Genomic DNA, 27868 nt, shown 5'->3' with positions numbered 1-27868 from the left:
GATGACTATCGACATTGTAATGTATAACCTACCTGACACTACCCCCGAAAAGAGACAGTTTTACCACTTGATCATTTGTGAGTGCATTTCGTCCGATATTCAGAAGATATCCTGAAATTGAAAAAAATAGTTCCGGCGGAGGATGACATTTTATTGATGTGCTATCACCAGTTCACGAAGGGGATACCACTGTTTCCCAACAAAGTCTGCATTGGAGGCGTGTAAAGCTGTTTTCCTTGTATTTTATACACATCTGCAAATCTGGAGTACCTCCCATGTCTACCAAGGATGTTAAAGTATACTTAGAATATCTCGGGGTACGTTAAATTTTAAGGTGAGTACAGCAATCGCCGTGGTTCTTCGTGTAGCCACACGTATTATGTACGCCGTATGGCCCATGATCGAGCAATGATCGTTCGTCGTCACGACATGACTCGGTGCGATATGCAACAAGAACTGGGGACTACCGTACCGTTTCGCTAGACCCACGTCGCTTGTAGTAAAACAAGAAAAGCATAACAAAAACACTTCTGAAAATAACGATGTTATTGATATTAATTATAACCTGCCGGCGTATTCGACTGCAGTGTTTCTGTTTACAAATATTACGAATTTTGGTATTGCTTTAACGTCATCCAAAATATTATGGGCTTGTAAAATATTTCACAGCAATGTGGTATTTCATATAACTAATATTATTCACTTAGCAGCTACTTTGTGTGCTGCCAACAAATAATTATAAAAACCACGTCTAATCATGGAGTTCACAAAGTAATAATCGCGTGAACTGAAATGTAATCAGTGTTTTTTGTTCGTCGGCAAAAGGTCGTTTTAGTGCTGCTTCCGGTGTATATATATTTTTCAAGCATATTGATATTGGACAACATTTCACTATATAAGAACTTGAGTACATACAGAAACACTGACAATGTGTGTTACGTTGATAATGTGGTGGTTGTTTTGTTCGTCTGCCACAATTTTTTTTCTTTATCTGACTTCAAAGGTGTACAGGTGGACTAGGTGACTCCTCTGCCCCACCCACTACACAAGGTGACTCCTCTGCCCCACCCACCACACTAGGTGACCTCTCTGACCCATCCATATGTCCAAACCACATGCATGGCATTTGCACAAAATTAATAATGTTACAGCTAGCATTATTATTACTGTGTACTACTAGTATAATAATATATGCTATTTGATTAAAGATATTGGTGTCTTTGTTTTGCTTTGTTCGGACATCTACTCACTGTTCTCTGCCCTCTTCATGAGTTTTTGACACATCTACTGCTATGTAAAGCAAATAATTCAGCATGTACATATTTTTGAAGATGTTACTTGTGGGAATAATTTTAACAGACCTATTCGCATTGCGACTTGAATTAGATAAATGTTCATTATTTGTGGGAGTTAGCGTAATCCCACATAATAACATATTCACCAATCGTTCCACAGAATCTGTATGCGTCATTGTTTAAGACACCTTATAATGTTGCATCAAATATATTTCAAAACATTTGCAGAGAAACGTAGATTTTTTATAAATATACCGCTTGATGGTTGCTTTTATGGTTTCTTTTTGTTTGTGCAAAAATATCATAAATATTACCACCATAAGCTTAGCTTTGTCACTTATATGGTGCTTGTGATAGGAACAATGGTTGTGAATATTAGATATATTATCAAAATTCTTGCTAATGAGGCAGTTAAAGTGACACTGCTGCACAGATTATTAAATTTTCACTGTGGAAACTGCGTATAACGAAAAGGTACAGTTGAATTGTGAACCAGAAGGGGTGTCTTTGCTAGACATATTGGTTACCAGCATGTGACTTAAAACCCAGTTGGAGACTATTAAGACATAATTGGCAATTCCATGGTGAATAAACATGCATTTCTGGAATTTTAAGGGCAGAATAAATGTGGAAAGCTGTGAGGCATGTAAATAATAATGCAGCATGAGAACTCTGTAAATTATAATTGAAAATATCATACGGGTATCCTGTTTGTTAACGTCATCTCAGTTGCTCGCGTCATTTTGAATAGTAAGTTGATTAAATAGAAGATGCTATAATTTTCTCAGGCTTGGAAGCCTGACATGCATGGCAATGTTGAGTTTACAGAGTTTTGAAAGTGACACGATATTCACAGAAGGAAGGTGCCGGATTTTCAGGAAGTCAGTGGGTTAATTAATATTTTTTGTAATACCGGTAATACTGATCATCGTAACTATAAGACATAGGCATAGAGTTTGCTTAAGTACAGTACAGTTACTGTAGTATCTAAAACTGTATCAAACATGCATTAGAATCCAGGTCAAATGACTGTACTTTTTATCTAGGCATGTATCTATAGGAATGAGATAATTTTAATGACATACAAGATATGAAAATTGCATTTAAAAAGTAATCAAGTTGTATATTCATATGTGAATAGTTTCACGATTAATATGTTATTCTATTGCAATGGAGCAGTGTTTATGAGTAGAGTATTTTACTCTAACTAATCGCATGTAGGCTTGTATGCATCTGCGCATTGTTCATACATGTATGTTTTAATGGCACGAGGTAGGGATTATTTCACCCGGGGAGTCATGATGACTTCCACAAAATGTTTTCTTCACGTATGTCTTCTGATTACATTAAGTCATCAATATTTGTAAATTATCATGATTTATCCTTGATGTGTTCAAACATTATTTGTAGATTCAACCATAGACCATGGTTTATTGATAACTCAAAAAAAAAACATCACCAAATTGTAATGGCCTTGAAGAATGGAATTCCTGGGAGAATTGTAAACTAAAAGTGTTGAGAAGATAATGTCCTTTGGGTAGTAGCTAAGGCTTAGTGTGGACATAGCAAATACAAATAATACTTTAGTACACACATTACTGGTTACTGTGCAACACGTTTTTTGGGGTTTGACAGTACAATGTATGTACATATCTTTAGAACCAGGATAACAGATTTGAATACAGTAGTTTTTTTTACTACAGGGAAGTTGATCAATTGATATTGTAACCATGTTGTAACTATTTGACAAAGTTGAGTAGATGTTTATTTTAGACCTTATCAAAAATAAGTTTTGGGGAAAAGATGCACATCTTACCCTATGTTATATTGCCATTCTGACACTTACATTTTTTATTACTTTTTTTTTTTTTCAGGTATCTCAGGTTGTTGCAACCGTTTTCAATGTGGATTTAACAGAAGTAAACACAAACAACAAACATGCCATTTGGGCTGAAACTAAAGAAGACACGCCGATACTATGTGTCTGGAAGGAATTCCTACGTTGCACGTATTCAGTTGTTAGATAATACAATTCTTGAATGCACGCTGGGTCCTGAGAACTCTGGTAGTGACTGCTTGGCTATGTTGGGTCAGAAGTTGCAGTTGGAAGAGGTAACGTTTCGTCAAATATCTTTTTGTTGACTTTGGATTCTAAACTATTGACCTGGATTTTCAGTTGACATATGCTGGCAAGAAAACTTAAAGTAATATTGTAATTACTTAAAATATTTACTATTGTCGTTGAGGAGGTGTACCTACTTGAGTGGTTTGATGAGGAATGTCACTTCATTGTGTAGAAAATAGTACGGGTACCTTATTTGTTCTAATAGATGCATACATTGACCAAACATTTTATTTAATGGATATTGGATCATTAACTAAAATATTATTTTGACCATAGACATTCACATAAGCGTGTGAGTTAATAAATAGAGCAAGTACAGTTGTTAAACGTACTTGTAATACTAGTGTTCCCTATAAGCCTTAGTTTTGAATTTTTCTCAGTGAAATTTTACAATTTGAACTGTTTGATACTAGAGCAACGCAATGGAAATATAGACAAGTGGGTTATACCAGGATGAAACGTATTCAAATTTGATGTTCTGAAAAGTTAAAATGACAGATACACAAATGCTACATGCATCCCAGTTACTTAAAGCGGGAGGGTCGTCACCTGGGCACACGCAGGAATTGAGTTCCAAACGACAATAACAACACACGCAAAAAAAAATGCAAAGGCTCATGGGTAGACGTTTGTTTGTAAACAATGACGTGCTATGGTCATCTGACTCATGCGCAGATGACGACCCTTCCACTTTAAGTGTTGTGCAGTGTGGACATCAACAGTTTGGCATAAATATTCTTGGCACGAAGTGATTTTATAAAAGCAGTAATTTATTATTGGCCTCGTCTTACCACTCAACGTGACTAAAATAGACTCAATTTAATCATTTATTACACACTGACTGTTCAGATTAATGTGTGTAGCGCTAGACCCTAATTGCAATTCACTTCACTTGCATTAATTTTCATGTTTCTAGTTTCATGCTGGACATATTTTCATTTCTTGAATGTCATATATGCCTTCATTTGCAAAATGCTCCACTATTACAGTACAGTGTATTGACCAAACATACCCTGTAGCATTTTGTGAATAACATTTGCTAGTTTAATTAAAATGAAAAAATTATAACAAAATAAAAAAGCTATCCCTACCCATTTTTTTTAAATATTAACAGAAACATGTCCATTTTATTTGGCATACTGGCAGTAATTATAATTGTTTTTTCAAGAGCTTAAATTTGTTTTTCTGCACCAAGTAACATAATAATTTTTGGACATTTCAATAAATAGTGATATTTTTTTTATGAAAATAGACACAGACTTAACATTTGCTATGATATGATCTAGCATGGTAGATTGAGAGGAATAGCTAAAATTTTCTATGCACACAGTCATTCTGATGGAGCTTCGCAAAACATTTTTTTTGCTTTGCTAAAATAAATGCTGTGATATCCAAGTTACGACTGAGATGCACTGGCTACTCTTGTTTTATCCCAGAGTAATAATATATAAATAATTTCATTGTTGGAATAATTAAGATGCAATTAGAAATTCTAAATTATGCAACTGAGATCTTTGTTGATCTGGCAAGCTCGTACTGACACAGCCGCCTGTCAGGGGCAATCACTTATCCAATCAAAGACATGAATTCACGCATTAAGTCATGGCATCCTGATATGGTAGCCATCATTAAAACAAAAATATCTATTCTAGGTCGCTAATTAACTAGCGAAAAAACTTAGTAACATAAACAGATTATACAGCTTGTCAACTCTTGGTGGCACACTTCTACACATAATTCAATACTTTGCACATAAGCATTTCATTATCTGCATGTTTAATTATTGTTTTGAGATGACATCAGGGCTCCCGCTACCCGATCGCCACATCGCCAATTGCGATAACAAATTCCAATTGACTAATACTATTCCGATGTGGCGAAAAAATTGGCGAGTACTTAAATGTGAACATACAATCATGTAATTAGAACTCAATATTTATTGTGGTGAACGTGGTTGGTGATAACTGGAATGACGGAAAAATAACTCACACGAAGCACTAACAGTCTATTGCACCGAGAAACGGACGCTAACCTCGATTTGCATAACCACTGCGTCTATTAAACAGCTGTGTTGCATGCGCATGCGCACTCACAGTTAGATTTCTCTGGAATCACCGAAGCATGTTCGTGTTTTATCGGAACAACTTCGAGAGTACCCGAAATTAAATTTTGTTACGCCAAGTTGGTTCGTACGTTTTCGTTGTTAGTTTTAAACGCTGGCAAATAGCACTTCCGGGATCAAAAAGGTCGATAAGTTTGCGGCACATTTCCATAACAATGGCATCCAAACGAACACTGACCGACTTTTGGGGAGGAAATGATTTGGAGAAAAAATCTCAGGAGCAATGTTCTGCGTCAGAAATGAGAAAAGATAGAAAACTTGCTACTCCTCGACGCAAAATAAAATCAGAATGGTTTTCACGCTACCCGTGGTTGAAGTACGATTCTGAAAAACAACTGTTCTTTTGCAAATCGTGTATTGCAGCAGGTAGAAGCAATATCTTCACCACAGGTAAACGATCAGAAAATCCAAAAGCAGACGATTTTTCAAAACATGAAAAAAGTAATGATCATAAGTTCGCTGTGACAGCAGCGGACTCTACTGTTAATGAAGAGATGCCCCGAGCAGCGACGAATGCGTACAGTGCCGTCAAAGAGGCTATTGTGGCAGCCATGAGGAGTGTTTACTTTGTTGCAAAAGAAGATATTGCGAAAAGGAAAGTGAGATCTGTTCAGGATTTTTGCAGAATTCAGGTGAATGATTGTAGATATTTTATTGGTTTCTGTGTTTTTTAATTACTTGTAAATTCAAAATGTATACGGAATATTTTTATTTGTGTGGAATATCATGTAATCAGTAGCACAAGGTTTAATTTACATTTCTAAATAAAATAGCAAAATTTTTCTTTTCTTTTTTAATTATTTTCAGGGGTGCAAGTCCTTAGAAATTCTGCGGCATTCAGACAGAGTTTGTTATACGCATAGTACTAGTGTTGACGACTTTTTGGAGTGCATTGCCGAAGTAGTTGAAAATGAAATTATTCGGAAAATGAAGTCAGCAAAATTCTACTCTCTAGAATTAGATGAATCTACAGACATTGGCATTTGCCAAAATCTCATGATCTACATACGTGGTGTAGTAGATGGAAAGATTGAATCACATTTTTTGAGTGTCAGCATGTTATCTAGTGCAACTGCGGAGGCACTTTACGAAGAGGTGAAACATGTTATTGATGACAAGGGCCTACTTCTTTAAAATTTAATTTCACTGGGTACTGACGGTGCCAGTGTTATGACTGGACAGAGAAAGGGATTAACAACTCGTTTTAAAGAGGACAATCCGTTTATTCTGTCACAACATTGCGCTGCACATAAACTTGCCCTAGCCAGTGGCCAAGCTGCAGACTACATTCCTTACCTTGTTAAATACCAAGCACTTGTTAATGATCTTTATAAATATTATCATTATTCACCCAAGAATCAGAATAAGTTAACTGCTAGTCAGAAAATAATGGGTGAAAGTCAGTTGAAATATCAACAGACATTTAGCACAAGGTGGTTATCATTCTACAATAGTGTTTCAGCAATTTGTAGAACAGTGAGCTCTCTTATCACAGCACTCAAAGACGATGTTGACAATAATAGGAACAATGCCCGTGTGTCTGGACTTCTGAAGAATATTGCCAGATTTGACTTTCTTGCTTTGTCATTTTTTTTGCTTGATGTGTTATCAGTTTTAAACACCACCTGTTTAGCTTTGCAGTCTGATGGTCTTACTTTTACTGAGGTTAAACATCACATTAACGCTTGTCAAAAAGCTGTAGAAGACTTCAAAACTAAAAAGGGTAGAAATTATCAAACTTTTATTGATACTATAACACATGATACTACCAATGATGCTGATTTGCCAACAGAAGTAGAATTCTATGGACATGTTGTAGCTGCCACTGAAAAACAAAGAGACAATTTTGCTAAGACGAGTCAGAAATTTCTTAGTTGTCTCTCAGAAAATTTGGTTAATAGATTCCATGAAGATGATGACCAAATCAGTTTAGCCTTTGATATTCTGGTACCTTCAAAACTACCAGACAATGAAGACCAGATTGCAGAATATGGTACAGCTGAAATAGAAAAGTTGAGTGAGTTTTTTGGTACAGAAAAGGCAAGTACCACATGTGTGGACCCCCCAGTATGCAAAACAGCTGTAATTAATGAATGGTCTATTTTCAAACATGTGATGCACAAGTATAGACAGCAGTCTTTCACAGATTTTTGGGAGTGGGTTTTGAATAAATATAAATCTGCTTATCCAAATATTTGTATTTTAGCAACTATATGTCTAACATGTCCAGTGACTTCTGTTAATGTGGAAAGGGGTTTTTTTCGTTATAATATTGTGAAAACAGCACTGAGAAATTCTTTGTACACAAAGAGTGTCAACACGTTACTGATGGTTAAAATTGAGGGTCCGGACCTCACTGAGTTTAACTTTGATAACAGTTTTCAACTGTGGTGTTCTAAGAAAGATAGCAGAGCACTTTAACCAACATTTCAACAGAAAGTTCATGTGGAGGAGGCTGATAAAACCATGTATTCTAGAGAGGATGTTGGTTTCATGATGGAGTATGTTGCCTTCAAATGTCTTGATATTCAACAAGGAGAGGAAACATGTTGTGACGATGAAAAATAAAGTACATTGTAAAATGAAATCATATTTTAGTGTCTCCTTTTTTTTGTTTTTATTCCTTTTCAAATTTCCAACAATTAATTTTCTGACTAACCAGAATTGAAAATGGCTAAGAAAAAATGAATCTGGCTAAAGTAATGGCTAAAGTTTGTATTTTGGTAAAGGGAGCCCTGGACATACAACAATCATTGCGTTATTTTGCAAGTCCAAGTGATAAATCACGCAATTTGCAGCAGAATGATGTGAATGACAGTGGTTCTCGTTCTGTAAATGAATCAGTGTCGCCAATAATAATACTGTGTAGTTTAATATGTATTCGTAAATCCTAAATTCTGGGGTTCAACAATGTTGTACTTGACTACTAAATTTTCCAGTTGACCATTAATAATTTTAGCTTATTTGCCAATAATCAATATGTTACAATCAATATGCATTGTTGTAAACCACTTTTTTCTTACCGTGTGCCTATACCAGTAGTTGAGATTTTGTTGTGAGTAAAAAAAGTTGAATTTCAGTTTGTTTGTTTTTAATTCAACACTGGTACGATGTTTGGCGATCAACAGAAATGTAATGTGGTGCAACATGCTTTTGTTCAAATTCGCTTTGCATAAAGTTATAGCACAAATTTAAATGTTTTTTTCAAACAATGAATTAAGAGGATTAACAATTATCTCTTTAAAATGAATTGCATATTCCAACTAATGGATACCGCAAATTAATTTTACGGCATTGTAATCACATTGTGCAATGTTTGAGCATAAGGTTTCTTCTATTTTCCAGTTATTCTTTAGGCAATATAACATCCATACTGATTAATTTAAGAGCAATGGAATATCCTGTCTGAATGATAAATTACATCATGTTCTTTTTTTCTACAGCTTGAATATTTTGGTCTTCTATATACCAATAAAAATTACAAACGGCGATGGGTTGACTTGGAAAAACCATTGAAAAAACAGCTGGACAAGAATGCCAATGATCCTATGTTGACGTTTGGTATTATGCTATATATATCTAATGTTCAGAATTTACAACAAGAAATAACAAGGTATGTTAGACTATTTTATCCAGGTTAAAATGCTAAACGATAATTCCATAGTAATTGTACATTTAACATTCATTTTGGGGGCACCTTAATTTTAAGGTATTTGTGTTCAACAAGCTCTGGATCGCGCTTTAAGTTACCATGATGCCATTATTATAATATAAGAGGATGGTCACACAGTCCTGTCCTGTTGACCCAAACGTGGAATATGGATTATGTGGCAAAATACACTGTACATACACTAAAAAAAAGGTTCTGGCTAGTGACATCCAAAATTGGAAATGTCACCTGATGCATAAATATTTTAATTAAATATAAACAAATTTTCTGCACTGGTATTACGGACATGCTTGTTCATTCAAACATCACACACACATATATATGTCCATTGGTTTATTGATCTGATTCAAGATGGCTGAACGGCAGCCATTTTCATGTTAAAAAGTCATCAAAATCAAATATTTCTGCCATTCTGGAACCAGATTTTGGTCGTGTATGAACGAATTGGACATTAGACATTGGACATTAGACATTGGACATTATGAAATCTTGATGCACATTATTTGTTTTCCAGACCAGATTCAAAATGGCTGACTTGTGTTCATTTTCTTTTAATAAATGTGGCTCTGGTTTTAAGTTGTGGTTCAAAATCATGATTTTCTGAGTCAAGGTCACTGGGTGCTAACAATTATATTTGCAACTTGAATGCTGGGTCAAACAACAGTCATTCTAACCGCATTGTGAGACTGAGTACAGCTCGCTGACTTTTCTTGTATCTTTCATGAATTTATGTTTTGACCTCAGTGTGTCCGTGCGTGCGTGCATCTGTGCGTGCGTGCGGATCTGTATCTTAAAAATGCCTGGACCAATCACAATCAAACTTCACATATACATCATACATGATATTATACATATGCACGTCAATTTGTTTCACGATCTGATTCAAGATGGCCGAATGGCGGCCATTTTTGTGCTAAAAATCATCAAAATCAAGCATTTCTCTGCTGTTTACAGATGGATTTTGTTCAAACTCGTTATATACATTAGACATTATAGGACCTTGATGCACATCATTTTGTTTTACGATCTGATTCAAGATAGCCGAATGACGGCCATTTTTGTGCTAAGAAATCCTAAAAATCAACCATTTCTCGGCTGTTTACAGATGGATTTTGTTCAAACTTGGTATATACATTAGACATTATGGGACCTTGATGCAAATAATTTTGTTTTTCAGATAAGATTCAAAATGGCCGACTGGCGGCCATTTTGTATTAATGAATGTGGTTCTCGTGCCATATCTCTGACTTGCTTTCACTGATTATTATCAAATTTTAAATATTCATTATACATCATGTCATAGATAGACAGATATTTTGGTTTGACGATCCTATTCAAAATGGCCAAATGGTGGCCTTTTTTGTACTACCGTAAAATCTGTATTAGAAGCCGCATCCCTAATAGAAGTCGCATCCATACTATTTGAATAATTGAGAACTAAAAATTCATCATTTCTCATATGTGTAGATGCTCTAATAGAAGCCGCATCCCCTCTGTTGCATTGTACCATTTTAATAGAAGCCGCGGCTTCTAATACAGATTTTACAGTAATCATCAAATATCAAGCATTTATGGCATTTATGGATGGATTTCGTTCAAACTTGGTACATATAAATTAGACATTACAGGTTCCTGATGCATTGGTTGTCATTTTTGTGCTAAAAAAATCATCAAATATCAAGCATTTATGGGTGGATTTCGTTCAAACTTGGTACATACATTAGACATTTCGAGTTCCAGATGCTCGTCATTTTATTTTTCAGATTGGATTCAAAATGGCTGACCGGTGGCCATTTTGTTTTAATGATTGGGATTCTAGAGCCATATCTCTTAAATGCTTTGACTTGTTATATTTAAATTTTATAAATTCGTTATACATCATGTTATATATATACATGTATTCAAAATGCCTGATTTTGAATGCTGTTCCAGAGCAATATCTCTCAATATGGACAAGTACTTGTTTGACGATCAGATACAAATGTCAATCATTTTAATGTTAAAAAATCATATTCCTGACATGGTTATATTCCAGCTATATTACTATAAACAAAACTATATATCTTAAATTTGATACTAACGGGGACTGTGCCATGCATGGCTTGTTAAATCATGTATTACATGTATATGTATTCTTTATACATATATCTTGAGGAGGTTTGGCACAAAGTTGAAGATTATTTGTCATCTTCTCCATGATTTCTAATTATGGATTTATGTCATTGAGATACTGAAATTGACAAGATTAAGTTGGAGTCAACAGCTAATTTACATAAATCTTACATAAAGAGTAGTCTGAAAAAAATTTTCTTTCCGACAACTGTATAGTAACTCATTTGCTTCAAAAGACTACAGTAAATATATAGGCATAATACATTTGGGACAAGTTAGTTTAAAACTTTCATTGTGTTAATCGATATGCATTTGCAATTTAAGTGAGATAATGGAATGACTCATTCATTAGGTAAGGCATCCATAGTTTTACTGTGTTTTAGTATAAAAGTAGGTGTTTATTTTGTTATTCTGCTGTCTAAAAGTGGGTTAGTTATTTATTAATAAGAGGCTTGGGTAATTCGTCTTCTATAATGAAATGTGATATTAACTAAAACCAAAAATGCAACTCAAATACAACTCGGACAGATCTAAATCAAAACATAGCAAACAAATTTGTTATTCCAAACAAGACGGCTACCTTTTCAGGTACATAAAGGACTGTGATTACTAATCACTACTTTCTGTAATGTCAACCAAACAGCTGGTGTGGTCAGAGTGCCGTATAAATACGCATGCGCACAACACAACAATAACTACTTAGGTCAATTGTTAGAAATTTACAACAGGGTATCTAACCCGTATCTGGTTGAGGCAATGTAAAAATACATAGGGTTGGCAGAATAAGGGTTAATTTAAAACCAACTGAAAATAAGGGTTAATTTAAAACCAACTGAACGAGTATAGAAGATGGTTCTGTTCCAAAAGTGGTATACCCTTCTACCTATTTTAAGGGTAGAACCATCTATCTGGTTGAGATATAAATTTCATGCAGTGTGACAGTAAACTTGAATATATCGAACAGGAACAGAGTTGTGCTTTGAAAAGAATGATGATTTAGTTGAATTTACAGACTACTGTGAAATATTTGTACTCACATATCCATTGTTTAATCAGTTTGACTCAACTTCAACAGCAATGTACCCTACCCTGTCAACAGTGTTAAATGCACTCCATATGCTTCAGTATTGAAATTCAGATACCGTACTGATGAAACGAGTCTTGTGTTCCGAACAAATTGAGTTATTGGCCAGTGTTGGCAGTTCTTGCAGTCCTGTTACAAATAGCCTTTTAAAGCGCAGGATGGCATGCAGCAATGAAAAACGAGCTGTCGTGTTTAACCATGACGAGTATTAATTTTTTCATACCAACATATGTTGAGCATTATCTGAATGAGTGTGAGGGAATAAATGCACTTTCACTATTAATGAAACTGTCAAGAGAACCTGATCCGTGCTGTAGATTTCCATGTGTGTTATATTTAGTGCATACATGTATATATCTTTTGAGTACGCTGTGCTAAGAATGGAATAAATAAATGAGAAATAGCATGCCTTGATTTGTGGCTTATTTTATTTGTGATGTGTTTGTGGTTTTGTTGCTCTGTATTGTATAGCACACTACTAGTTTAACCTTGGATATGATTCAGTACTGATGGTATGTTGGGGTTTTGATACCATGGTGATGCTAAGAATGGATGAAAAGAACTTTTGGGGAGGGGGAAGGAGGTCAATGTCCCCAAAACCATCCAACCAGTTGACTTCTTTGTTATTCCCCCCATATTGGAATTTTCACAATTCAGTAATCTTATGCATAAGAAGGACTAACATTTGAAAGCTTCAGTGGTTTTGCTTTATGACATTCCTGTTTTTCTTTCGTTTCCATTACCAACAATATGTGAGCTTTTGTAGATGAGAGATACAGAATGATAGTTGTTTACCTTAGATACTGTGTGTTAAGTAGCCACCCCTTTCACTGCTCAATTAACAGGGCACTGATGAATGTTAACAAAATTCTGTTCACTGGGTCAGCTTACAATTGACAAGGTGAATTTTTGGAATGTTCAAGGCCCTACCATGTATGGGTTTGATGAAAGATAAAATGCATGCCAAGTTTCAATGAAGCATGTTAAAAAAAAAAAACCAGTATAGTGCGGTGCAGTGAAATTTGGTTTAGTACCTGTATATATTCATATCATACTAGTTGAGTGTCTGTTTAATACATCTTGTGTATGACATCAAACAAACAAAATTGTGGTGATCCGAGTTTAAGGTTACTCAAATTATAGGTTGGTAGATTTTCCTTGTTTCATATCCTTTTCTGGTCCCATACTATCATCAGGTTATAGGAAAACATTCTATCGCGAGACGACATTTTAAATCAATTACAAATTTTGTCAGGATTAATAGCGCAATTCTGATGATTTTAGCTCAAATCTTGCTACATTCGGAAAACAAGACTTAGGGGGTCAGCTGCTTAAATCTATTTGTACGTGTAGGTAGATTCAGTTATCAAAACCACACAATTTGTTTTGTTTGCTCGTAGATTTCATTTTGGCTTTGTTTGCGCTCACATAATTCAGCACATTACAGTAATGTATCTGATTCTATTTGTAACATCTGTGGAGTTCCCAAACGCTGTTTGTATATGTATATTGTATGCTTTATATCACTGTTTACATATACATTGTATCAGTTTTTCACTATTCTATCCATAGTAAGCTATGTTTTATTATATTTGTTACTATTACAATTATACTCCTATTATCAAATCATCTGTTGTCAAATTGTGAGTTCTGTTATTGCTGTATCAAGTACATGTAGTAGTTTTGTCACACATATTAATGTACTGTCTTGTTTGTTTTAAATATACACATTTTGCTTGGTTCAATTTATTGTCTTCAATGAGTACACTTTGAATTACAGCTTTATTTTATTAGGTTGAATTGTCGATTTACGTTCTATGTTATTTCCAGCGTCCTTAAAGTTGCAGGTCAAACCTTTAATGTTGCTACTTATATGCTATTTATATAAAATAATTGCTTTGTTTTCATGAGTATTGTATTTCCACTGTTGTGTGATGACACATTTGTTCCAACAAATGAAGCTAATATTTGCATCATCTTACCAGATTCTATTAATAACATCTGTCCAAATATTCTTGTGTAATTAACAGTATAAGATTGATTAAGTTCAGGGTTTGCATTAACCCCATATTCTGCTTTCCCGACCCCCTAATATTCGAGAGCCCAGCCCCCTCTCATTTTAGCCTTAAGAAAGGGTCTTGATTGTAATAAAGATGCTCAAAATATATATAATTCCTTTTTATTTATACAAACACAATCCCTGATGTGGCTTTTATAAATTTGACTTGCAGGTACCTGTATTTTCTACAGCTGAGGACAGACATAATTGAAGGCATTCTACCATGCAGTCCAGAGCAGGCTGTCCTGCTGGCCAGTTATGCAGTCCAAGGTAGTTTACTCAAGTTAATGTCACGTGTGTATTTTGTAGTGTTGATGGTTTTAATCTTCAAGAACTGAGGAATCCCATCATAAGAGGGAATCAAATCCTCTATATCTAACCTTAGGGCACTGACTGAGTATCAGTTCACATTCCACAAATATTAAGGGATCATCGTGTTTGTTCACATTATTGGTATACTTTGTTTTTCTCACATTTTAATTCCTTATGCAACAGAGAAGTTTATACACATGAGTAAATCAAAAGTGGTTAAATATCTCCATTAGTCCTTGACTTGCTAGAAATAAAAATAGATAAATGAATTAAATTAAAAAAAAATTGTAAAATGATATTGTATATTAAAGTCAATTTCTACCTTATTATTGTAATCAGGAGTGTGTTTGCAAGCTAGTAGGGATAACTCCTTCATGCTAATTAATTTGTGGATACTGTCATTGTACTTAGTGTCGTTTTAGACATTTGTTTTCAAAGTGTCAGTATAATTAAACAATTTTTCTGTGGAATGCAAGTCTCTACGACACCCCTCTAACCACCCACTGTGAGGAAATTTCTCGTTCATGACTAACAGGCTAAGTAATACTATGACCCCTAATATGTCAGCTCGTCTGGATTCAATTTCATAGTACATTCCCCTGTCCTAAGTACATTACAGAAGAGTCACTGAGAGCATTGTTATCATGATGAGAGAGACTGTGTATATCCCTCTTGTTAAAATTGCTTTAAGTGTATTGTGGGTTTACAGTTTCAGGATGAAGTCTCTTGAAATAGCAAAATAACTGAACTCTTTGAACACTAATTATTCATCAACAATGATAAAAGAGAAGTTGTAGAGATTACGATGAGATGAATACATGTAGATAGTCCTAGTCTATGAAATTCAGAAATTATCAATTATTATTTATTGTGAACCTTTTTTTTATTTCACATGTATATATGTGATGTAGAAGCTATCCTGAATTTTGGGACTTTGGGAATTTGGGTTGAAATGAAAACTATATACCTGGAATTTGTCAAAAAATTTGATTTGTCTAGTACAGACGCAGGTATCGTTACTGTATTGCCATTATTGCTCACATTAATTTTTTTTTACATTCTAGCTGAGTTTGGAGACCATGACCCTTACACTCACACTGTAGAGTTTCTGAAAGATTTTGTTCTACTTCCCAAGGTAAGCACAAACAAATTAGTTCTGCTATGGTTGCCTCTAGGGTTGATTGTTAGCCTACCTATCAGGACCATGTAATATTGTGAAGCATTTAATAGCCAATGGCAATAGTTGACATTATGTAAATAATAAACAATAATGCACACCAACATTCCTGTCGGGATTTAGCTTAGTGATGTGTTGAGTGGATTGAACTTGTTGAGTAATATAAGTAGTGATTGAAAAGTTGTAGATAAAACACAACAGAGGTTTACACTGCAAACTTCACATCTATTGCAGTTTAGAGGACGTTCTCTTGTATTACTGCATGTCAAATATCATTATTTGCGAATCACAAGCGTAAATAAGTGTGTCTGTGTTTTGACAATTTTGAAGGATCCAGTATACAATAATAAAATATTTTTGTATGTGCATTTCTAATTGAGCAAATGCCGACATTGTAATAGTAATATTTTTTTTTTTTTTTATTCACTAGAATTTAACAAGTGACCTGGAGTCATTGGCTGAGCTAACACAAGAAGTAGCCAATCAGCATCGGAACCACCAGGGTGTGCCACCTGATGTTGCAGAACAACTCTATATAACAGAATCCTCTCAGTTAGAAGGCTATGGTCAAGAAAGCTATCCTGCAAAGGTCAGTAGATCAATTCAACAGCATTCAGTGATTCAAATGTTGTAACATGCTATGCTCTATCCGATAATGGTAGTTTAGAAATACTTTATTGAAAATCAATTATTATTAATAGTAAATGGAAAAGAGCTAATAGCTGCTACTCTGAAATGCCAGGCATGAAAGTTCCTCAGCCAAAAACAGTATAAGGTGAAAAAATAAATTAGTCAAAAATTTAAAATAATTTGTTTTCACCCCAAACATACCATGTAATGTCGCTTTTCTCTTCTACATTTGTACTAAGTTGTTATGTTGTGAATCAAGCAGACCTTTCTGACAGTTCTCGTTCTACTAATTAGTTAATGTGTTTTGTTTTCTTTCGCCCTTAAATGGACATCTGTATAACAAAAAAAAGTATTGTACTAAATGAGAAATCATATTCAAGTAAAATTAAAAACATTCCAAGTTGGAGCCCCCCCCCCCCTTCATGCCACTAAAAGGAGGAAGCCATGCAAGTACCATGCATTAATCTTCATTAGTAAACATGTCTCAAACCTTTTTTTTTGCAAAAGTTTTTATTTTTCTTCCTTTTTTTGCCATATTTTATTCCCACAATGAGTTCTGTAAATTTAACAGTGAGCAAATAAATAAATATATACAACTGTGGGCCGATGACAGGCTGTAAAATTTAAATAGTGTACAAGAATTTGAACTTGCTCTATATCCTTGTTAAGAAATCAAGTTGTTTACTGTACTATTGGTACAATGTAATAATATTTGTTGGCCAAGATTTGTTTAAATTATTTTAGTGGAAGTTTAATTTAGATAAGAAATTAGAACCAAAAGCATTTTTCTAAACTATGTCACAGTTTCACTACCATGTCCGAATGTTCAGTAATGTCCTCTGGTGAAATCAACATGTATATAAATGGGAAATAATGAGGAACCTACTTGTAATAAATGACCAATAGTAGACAGCAACTATTGAAGCTTAATTTTTTCATTAAAATAATTATTTTGTAACATTCCCCAAATTAAAAACAAATTTTTGCAGCGAGTCTGTCCTTTGTGTTCTATTTTCAGTATCACAAACATTTATTGGTGTACACCCCCCCCCCCCTCCCCAAAACCTCAATCAGTGAACAGATCTTGAAAATAGCAGTCTGTATTGGTCATTGGTTTGAATCAACTTTATTTTTTGTAACACAGATGGCAAGGCTGAAATAGTTATACTATGTTTTTTTCCTTAGGATGAATCTGGGAACGATCTGTTGCTGGGTGCTTCCTTTCTTGGGATATGTGTGAAACACCTGAACGGCCAACCCTCTGTTTATTTTAAGTGAGTCTATTGACAATTGCTTACTGGAATGTCAACTATGAGTATGTGACTGCTTTCAGAATGTCATTGTTGTCTCCCATTGAACTAGGCCAGACAAGATTGAAATTCAAGGTCACATTGTAGTATGTTATTTTCAAGACATTACCAATGTTAACTTGTTTGAGTTTCTGAATTTCTGATTGTTATGTATTTGGAGGTACATGCACAGTCATTTATAGTTCATACTGAAATACCATTGGTGACTATAACTTAGTTATTGAGATATGCCATACACATTCATGTGTTTTATGGTGCTTCACAATAAGTAGGCCGGTATGTGAAGTCTGGTATGGAAATAATGAACACCTTGACAGTTGGTTATTTCATTTTATATTGATCACATTAAATTGGTCAGTGATCCCGATTTTTAATGTTCATATAAATTACATCATCCATATGTACCGGTAGAATAATTTTTTTAGATGGGCAGTGCTTGATGCTTTTATACTGTGCAAGCCAAGAAATTAGTCTAGGTACATGTACATGTATACTGTGACCATCATAAAAACAGAAATAAAACTGAAAAAATACTAATGTGGAAGTGAAACAATTTTTTAAATGTTTTGTTTCAATTGTCACTGCAAAATAACCACAGTGTATGTTACAAATACATACAACAAGTATAACATTGCCATGCGCAAGCTGTTTGATACATTGATACATCATAATATAGTTGGTATTCATCATTTTTACACTCAGAATGTACTTGCTTTAAAACCACTGTACATGTATATCCCTGGTACAGTAATATAAAAAAATGTATTAGAATTAAGGCTGTTCTTATAATTTTTCAACAGTAATGATCAGCTTGAATAACAAATTGTTTACCGTATTTTTTTTTTACATGTAGTTGTACATGTGATCATATAAATGACATAATAGAAGTCGCACCCATTCTTTTTGAATAATTGAGAACCCAAAATTCATCATTTCTCATATTTGTAAAAGTTCTAATAGAAGCTGCATCCCTTCTGTTGCATTGTACCATTTTAATAGAAGCCGCGGTTTTTAATACAGATTTTACAGTATTCTAATGATTCAGCATTAGATAAATGCAACTGTGCGTTTTTACTTGCTTCTATTGTAGATACGCTTATAATATTTCAGATATGGTAAATAAGCTAAGTACCACTCTGCTTACAGATTTACATGTAATCAATTACAGATGGAATGACATTAGGCAAGTAGTACATAATAGGCGATTATTTGGTATTGAAAGTATACGCACACAGGATACCATACAGTTTCAAATGGAGGACGCTGAGACTGCCAAATACGTCTGTCGTATGTTTATGACTAAGCTGAAATTCTACAGGCTTAGTATGGCAGCTCTGAGGTGAGTGAGTCATAACTATGTAGTTTTGAAAAGAGGGTGTAAGCTTTTGTATTTTACAGTACAAATCAGTGTGTTGAGTTGAATACCTAGTGACAGGAGCCATGATATATTCATGGTGACTGTGGGAAGATTGAGTGTTACATTGGCAGTTATAACATCATGTATATTGGTTGCTACATGTAGAAGGGGCTCTCATGTTGACAGGTTTACTTCTAAGTCTATTACATTTGAATATCTTCTGAAAAGGTCATTGCCCTTCTTACTCAGAATACTATTCCAAGAGTTGAATTTCCTTAAGTGTAAAGTGTATACGTGTAATCAAGGACATCCATATAATTGTTATAATGTTGTTTTCAGGGGTGGTAAGGAGGCATCACTCGATGGTGGTCGGATAATCTCCAAAAACACCGCACCATTACCATTACAAAGGAAACCTACATTGACTAGAAGGTCAGCTGACAGAGCACATGACAATATAATATTTACCCCTACTACTAGAACCAACAGTGTACAAGGTGGGTGTTAACATTTTCGAGGAATCTACCTTTTTTCTGTAACCCTGCATGTTCTTCAACTTGTCCAACAACGACCAGGGTTGTGCAACTCTCTGGCAATACACATATTGTTTTTGATATCATTTAAATTGTTGCAGTTGATTAGTTTATATTGGTTGAAATAATTTACAGGATTGTCAAGATTGTTGTGTGTTTATTTGTTCACCTTTAATTCTCATAGCCGCTGTGCTTACATCAATTTCTACTCCTTCCTCTGTAATCTTACAACCATTGTTTGCTTGCCATAGTATTGCTGCATGAGTATTTTTTAAATTATCATCTCACCATGAGTGTGTTCACTCTTCACAGACAAACTACCGACACACATGCAACCTACTGAGCGTGACTTCGTACATTCGCAACTCAGTTTAGACAGACGAAGTACTGAGCAGAACTACAGCAATGGTGGATTTGCAATTACTGACAACAATGGTAGTGTGTATAGCTCACCGAGTGTGACTTCTTTGAATCAAGGCATTAATATGCACGTCTCGCCAGCATCGTCAGTTCCCAGTGTTGCTAGCAATGAGTTATCGAGACAGGATGTGTCTGCAGCTTTGCCGCAATACAGGCCGTCGCCTGATTACAGTGAGGCATTAGTACGTGCACATAATAGACTGAATACAATCGGTGATCAGAGTCAAAGTCTTAATAATTTAGGAAGAGCACACGCATATAGTCAACCAGAGACAATGGTGTACAGTCAACCTGAAATAAGACAGGGACAATATGCTCACATGAGTCCATACGGAACTCATTTAAATTTAAATATGGGCTCACCCGCGTACAGTCATAGTTATGTTGATACTTCGACAGAATCTCTTCCAGTGATACCGATGTCTCTGCGGAATAACATCCCACACACGTACAGTACTCCTGAACTGGCCACTCAGCATATGCCATCAACGCATGATTTCATTACCTCAGAAATGCTCCTTAATAAGTACAAACCCCCACCACCGTATCCAAGGAACAGCACAAGTACTCCTGATTTGCCACGGCAGATGTTACAACAACAGGAGATTAGTAGTAGTAGTCCTGATTTAGTCAGTCGGAGAGTGCTGGGTCAAATGGCAACCATGCAGAACTCTTACCCGGTGCCTAGTACGTCAATGACGATTAGCGTCAGTTCACCGTCAGATACCTCACAGCATTCCTTACATGCTCTGCATAGTATGAACTTGAACTCAGAGCAGTATTTAGACTCGTATGGACAATATCCAAGCGGAAGTGAACACACAACAATACACATCAGTCGCGATGTGCAGACTGATATCACTCATGAGGACATTATTGATGACGCCACGTTATCTGAAAGTGTTCCAACGGCTGTGTCGCCAACGGAAATGACAGAGATCTCACCAGAAGTGCCTGTATATAATATAGAACACTGCAATAGCACAGCTTTTATATCTGTAAAAGAACTTCCTATTGAGGATAAAGAGGATGATGCTGATAACCAAGTAACTGAACCAGCGCCCATGTTTTCAGCGGAATCTGAAGAAAGAGTACATATGGAGCTGTCCTATGACATTGACTCGCTGCCACGCCATGTGGAAGCTGATGTGAAAATAGTACAACACCAGTCTTCAAGGGAATCCGCAGAAAATGCATCTTTTCATGACATTTCACATGTTTCCAAGTCCAATGAGACTTTAATGGTTGTAGACAGTAGTCGCACTGGGGAAAGAAAATCATTGAGTCGGTCGGAAACTTCCATATCGATGGAGAAGACAATTGCAATAGAGACAGTTGAACAGACGCCCGTGTCGAATAGGGAAGAGCAGTTAGGAGCTGACAGCCCCAAAAGTAAAATTCTGTTACATCCTAAAGCTGGTGATGAAGTGGTTCTAATGACACCCGGTACAAGTGGCTATAGTACTTCCAATGACTCTGATTTGGAAGAGCCATTAAAGCGCGACAGTGAGGAGAGACTGAAAGGTGTTTACATGGGACCATTAAAGATTGCTGCCATGAATGGATTAACCTTGTCTAGGCTTATAGAATTACACGACTCAGATGAAGATGATACCGATGTCAGGGTAAGTATTTACTCTCAGTTTTGTATTGCCACATTAGATAACAAGTTGATTGATAGTGTGCAAGCCGTGTGATAGATGTCGGTAATATGTCTTACTGTATTACAACATATTTTGTTCTATAATTGAAATCTAAAACCTGAATGTGTGCATGTGCATTGTATTATGTCTTTCACTCCTAAAACGTGTGCACACGTTTCACTTGACTCTATGGTGAAATAGGCAGACAAAACACTGTAAAATATACATCCTGGTCTCTCGCATCGAAAATTGTATTTTATTAAACCCTGTGTTCAAAGTCTGAAAACTGCAACTTAGCAGTGGTGCGGCCTCTACTCTGCACAAGGGATGAGCACAATACACTGATTAAACAATTATGTATAAACAATAAACATAACCATGAAAAATCATTCAGTTAAAATGAGATTTTAGAATATCAACATCATGCAATAGTATGTACCATCCTAACCATTGTCAAACAACATTTTCATTATTGGTTGGTAGAGATTGATTTAACTACCATACTGTATCTTCAAAAGATTGTGTTGTGCGATTTGATAAACTATGTCAAATTTGTTCATAACTGTTTTTCTGAGATGGACAGCGCCAGCGAGCAGCCACATTTTTTTTTTAGGTTTTACATGCTGGCTGGTGCTAGCTGGTAGTATGATCACTAAGTTTTGTAAGACTAGGCACTTCCAGTCAGACTGCCTTGAATTTGAAATTGACATACAGATGATACATGAAGCCCTTTAGTAGATATACTTATGACTAACACTTGTACTAAACATTGAGATCAACTACTGGTTAACAGGAACTTGTCAATACTTGTTTTAATAAATTCTGTTCTAGAGCCATGTCTAGGATATTCCTTGATGTTTGCAATCAAACTTTTACAACTACATGTACAATACATGTATTATGTTATGATTTGAAATAATTCCTTTTTCCAGTTTTGTTTACCATTGCATGATGGGGACTATGTCATGCCAATGACGCATTCATTAGTGAATGTCCAATTTCAATTTCCATGCTGATCTACAAATTTGCATTTCTGTATGATCATGGTGGATCATGGTTATTTTCAGACATTTTCTAGGAACTTGCTTTTTGTGGAGCCAGTAAAACACACACACTTCAAATGCTACAAGCAAGGTATTTTGCTGGCTGATCAGAACATGACCATTGTCCTGCTTTTCAATTCAGTGGAAAATCTTAGAGAAGAAGTTAGAGAAAGGGTCAGTATTTACAGAGTATGAGCAGATACCAAAGAAGAAATACAATGCTATGTATACAACTGCACAAAAGCCTGAGAACGTAATCAAGAATAGGTTTACGCATGTACTGCCATACGAGGTAGGTTGATTTTTACATTCTGATATGTTATCATCGCAATATAATATAATACAATGAACCAGTCACCTCTAAACAAAATACTAGTTGGGATTTTTAGCTCCGCTGTCGACTTTGTCGAGCGGAGCTTATCATATGAGTGATTGTCCGTCGTCGTCCGTGTCAATGTTTTACTTTTTCTTGAAAACTACAAGCCTGAATGCTTTGATACTTGGTGTATATGTACCTTGGGTAGACCTCTCTCAGATTTGTTCATTTCATGATCATATCTTCAATTCTCTAATTTTGGTGAATATTGTTGTTTTTGGTAAAAAGTGATATTTTCGACTTCTTGTTAAAAACTGCAAGTCCAATTGCTTTGATATTACATATATACGTACTACATGTGGATCTCTCTCAGATTTGTTCATTTTGTAATAGTATCTTCAATTCTCCAATTTTGGTGAATATTTTTGTCATTTTTGGTAAAAAGTGATATTTTCGACTTCTTGTTAAAAACTGCAAGTCCAATTGCTTTGATATTACATATATAGGTACTACATGTGGATCTCTCTCAGATTTGTTCATTTTGTAATAATATCTTCAATTCTCCAATTTTGGTGAATATTTTTGTCATTTTTGGTAAAAAGTGATATTTTCGACTTCTTGTTAAAAATTGCAAGTCCAATTGCTTTGATATTACATATATAGGTACTACATGTGGACCTCTCTCAGATTTGTTCATTTTGTAATGATATCTTTAGTTCTCTAATTTTGGTGAATATTTTTGTCATTTTTGGTAAAAAGTGATATTTTCGACTTCTTGTTAAAAATTGCAAGTCCAATTGCTTTGATATTACATATATAGGTACTACATGTGGACCACTCTCAAATTTGTTCATTTCATGATGATATCTACAATTCTCATTTATGATGAAAAATGATATTTTTGAATTCTTGTTGAAAACGGCAAGTCCCATTGCATTGATACTATGCATGTTCATTTTCTAATGATATCTTCTGTTCTTTAATTGAAATGTGCATTGCTAACAGCGGAGCTTTCTCAGCCGACAGGCTGCTTGTCTTCTTTCTACATTGGTTTATATTTATTTTTTTAGGATACAAGGGTAAAGTTAAGACCAGATAAAGCCAATCCAAGTGGTTACATCAATGCCTCGCTCCTGAAAGTAAATGTTGCCAGTGAGGAACTCCATTATATAGCGGCTCAGGGGCCATTACAGAATACAGTGATAGATTGGTGGAATATGATATGGCAAGAAGGTGTTCTAGTTATTGTTATGTTGACTGCGGAGTCTGAAGCAGGCAAACCAAAGAGTTTCAGATACTGGCCGCAATTCAACACTGACAGGAACACACTTGAATTTGGCCCTGTAAGTACGGTAGTAGCAATCAAAGTTCTTACGTCTTTAGGCTGAGATGGTTATTGTTCAAAACCTGGTGATGTTTATGTATGCGGATAAAGAAAGTTTGACTACCCGGTATATGTAAACCATGTTTTTAAATGTTAGTTGGTAGTTAATTTCATCACCTTCATATTTTATATATTTATTGAAATAGACAAATTGTATTTATTTTGACAGTTCCAAGTAATTGGTCAGTTCACCAATAATTCTGGATTTTACGTGACAAGTAGTATTACTCTGAGACATAAGCCTTCAGGAGAACAGAGGACAGTCTGGCACCTTCAGTACACAGATTGGCCAAACCAAGGTTGTCCAGATGATGTACAAGGATTCTTAGGTATGGCTAATATATTGTGCAGATTTCCTTGTACTCTCAATTCATGTTCATTGATCAATCGTATCCATGAAGTACAATGCATGCGAGAATTTGTTCCTCGTCTAATCCAACCAACCCCGAGAATTGTCAGCTAAATCGTCTCTGTTCACCTTTTGTAGCTTTCTTAGAAGAAATCCAGTCAGTATGTAGACATGCAAACAGTATGCTGGTTGGTGATCACTCACCACCAGTTCTAGTGCATTGTAGTGCCGGTGTTGGAAGAACTGGTGTGGTGATTTTAGCTGATGTGATGATTGCTTGTCTGGAATATAGTGAGGTAAGTTTATCTGTACTGTTGTATTGATCTGATCTTTGGGAAAGTGAATAATACAATAATTTCTATTTAATGTTAATACTGAAAAGGTGTGTTTAAATTGTCCTTAGAATGTGTCCCAGCATTTTGGTCAGCAGTGTAATCATAGTGACTTGTATGAGATTTTATTCATTCCTATAGTTATCCTCTTGCCGATATCTAAAGCAATGGCATCACAGAAATTATCATCATAGCTTTAATCATATTTTGTTATTTCCAGAATGTTGATGTGCCGAAAATGCTTACAGCTTTACGACAGCAACGGATGCTGATGGTGCAGACTGTGGGGCAGTACATCTTTGTTTACAAGACACTTATACAATTCCTGAAGAACTCAAGACTCATCTGAGCAGCTGTGAGGAAACATGATTGCATCACTTTTCAGACTTACGGTGCCAATACACATCCAACCATCAGAAGGCCAAATCAAAATTAAGACACATGAACTCTAGCAAGTCTGAATTTTTAGCGTGACTGAAATCAAAATAGAAAATTGATCTACGTTGGGCATTAACAGGACATAGTGAAACATGAGAATACTTTGCAATACACTCGTACATTGTAAATAGTTTGACATACACGTACGAAAGATCTTCAGTACTCTGCTTGTAAATTATAAATTAGTACAGTAGATTTGTGCAAATTCCACTGTGCTTACAGTATTATTATAGAATGTATATCATCACTATGCTTTGTAACATCTGGAATATATTTAGTCGTTTCTTATTTATTATGCAAAATGGTGATCAAGTTTTCTGGGTGTATTATTTATATAATTTCAGTGCTATTATTGGGGGCGTACAGTGTCATCATCGGACATGTTGGTGGAGAAATCCCTTATCATTCTTTTGTTTCATTTGTGGAGGTGCAAATGCTTCCCTATTTCTGTGAAAATTAACAATTTGATTTGGTTGAGGGATAGTAATTATTACCAGTGCCTATGTCTTTGTTACACCATTGTACAGAGACATCACCGTCCATTTAATCACGTCTTTTTTTTTTTTAGGATTCTCTCTATTGGGTGAAAAGTGTGATGGGGGTAAAATATAATAACCATAGACATTCCTTTGCTTATGTACAATGACATATTTTATACTGAATTCATATTTTGTACTCAGGTGATGTAGGGTTTTGGGTGCTATTATTTTGGGTTTGAATTCCTGCTACATTATTGAACAGTAACTATTTTCTGCAGCTATATCGTAATCTGCTGGACAGATTCAATATTTTCAGGGAATGTTTCTTATCATATTTTCCTTTCAAATCTTGCTGCAGCCATTTGTGTGTATATTCATAAATTTATTTATTTTCTATATTATAGACAAAAATAATGGACTGATAAAAATTGTATGAAATCTTCTTTTTTTTTCTTTTTATTTCTCATATCAAATAAATGTGAGAGGTGGTTATTAACTTACTAAGTTTTAAATACTACGAAAGTGAAGCTGGTGTTCTCTGATTTAGCCTCAGACTGAAGAGCATACAAACACACACACACACACACACACACACACACACACCAACTTGTAGAAATGATATCTTCACATCCTCTCCAAATTTCATTGATTCATTAGCTCTGTTTTTGCTGTACGTAATCTTGGCATACTAGTATTACTGCAAAGCCAGTCTATTTCCTTATCTGAATTTGAGGCTAGCTTCACACTCGTTAAAATCTTTTCAAAATGAAATATATGGACTGTTGCTTTTGCTGGCAGTATTTGTGTGGTTTCTCATGACCTCCGTAACTCATTGCCCCTATCAGTCCTAACAAGACTATTACTTACTACATGATAAAATTAAAGCAGGCATTTATTTGCAAACCTTATAATAATTCGAAGTAACAAATCTTGTACAAAGTATTTTATTTGAAATATATAAATTATTGTTCCTTGTTCACAGTCACTGTATAGCCAAGTTATGAGAAAAGAATAAAAGGCAGTCTCCCATATAACTATGCAATTACTGACTTTCTGGATATTCTGCAAGAAATGGTCCCAACTTTTAAAACCACTTTACTTTGCCAACATTTGAAAATATATTGTTTTTTCAGGAAAAGACAAGCATTATATTTCTATTTTTTACCAATTAACTATTGTAGGCAAAGTTTGATTTATGAAATTGGTTGTGGGTTTGTTGTAACATTTTAAAGTTTTATAACTCGTACATATATCTATTCCTATTCTCTGAATGTGAAGGAGGTTTTTTTTTTTTTTTTAACACAAGTTTGTAGAAAAATTGTCAATTAAGATCAAAGCTGGTGAGGAGTCAAAATTCTTATAGGGTGCTTAATTAATAGTATATTTTTAAATCACAGTCTATAATTGGGAGTCAGATCATAGCATTCTGGCATTTTTAAATGTTGTCAGTGTGAACTGGCATGTCACACTTAGTCATTAAGTTAGATCAGTGATATATTTGGTAGAATCAATATAACTTCCCATAATAGATTAATAATACTGCTCTTTGGGAAAGTCTTTTAATGTAAATAATAATATTTTGTATTAAATGGTATTGTACTATAGAGACCTGCCATTGTCAATATATATTCATTGTTAATATCAATAAACTATTGCAAATATGAACTAAAAAATTAAA

At 34.9% G+C, this 27868-nt stretch overlaps 1 protein-coding gene and 1 pseudogene across 1 annotated transcript; both read left to right on the top strand.

The window, feature by feature from the left end:
- Positions 1-134: 134 nt before the first annotated feature.
- LOC100366714 (tyrosine-protein phosphatase non-receptor type 21-like) lies at positions 135-27868 on the top strand. The gene is made up of 15 exons (XM_002736985.4): positions 135-334; positions 3170-3407; positions 8986-9155; positions 14640-14737; positions 15844-15914; positions 16387-16545; positions 17772-17860; positions 19065-19235; positions 19593-19750; positions 20099-21831; positions 23035-23184; positions 24279-24551; positions 24762-24921; positions 25080-25237; positions 25494-27868. Exons 2-15 carry the CDS (start codon positions 3234-3236, stop codon positions 25620-25622), a joined length of 3693 nt encoding a protein of 1230 aa, XP_002737031.1. The 5' UTR covers positions 135-334; positions 3170-3233; the 3' UTR covers positions 25623-27868.
- On the top strand, positions 5601-8134 carry LOC146748627 (zinc finger protein 862-like; annotated as a pseudogene).

Source organism: Saccoglossus kowalevskii, chromosome 2 (genome assembly GCF_978046115.1).
Source record: "Saccoglossus kowalevskii chromosome 2, keSacKowa6.1, whole genome shotgun sequence".
NCBI lineage: Eukaryota > Metazoa > Hemichordata > Enteropneusta > Harrimaniidae > Saccoglossus > Saccoglossus kowalevskii.
The sequence above is the reverse complement of the archived record's forward strand: the minus strand, read 5'-3'. Positions and strand labels throughout refer to the sequence as shown.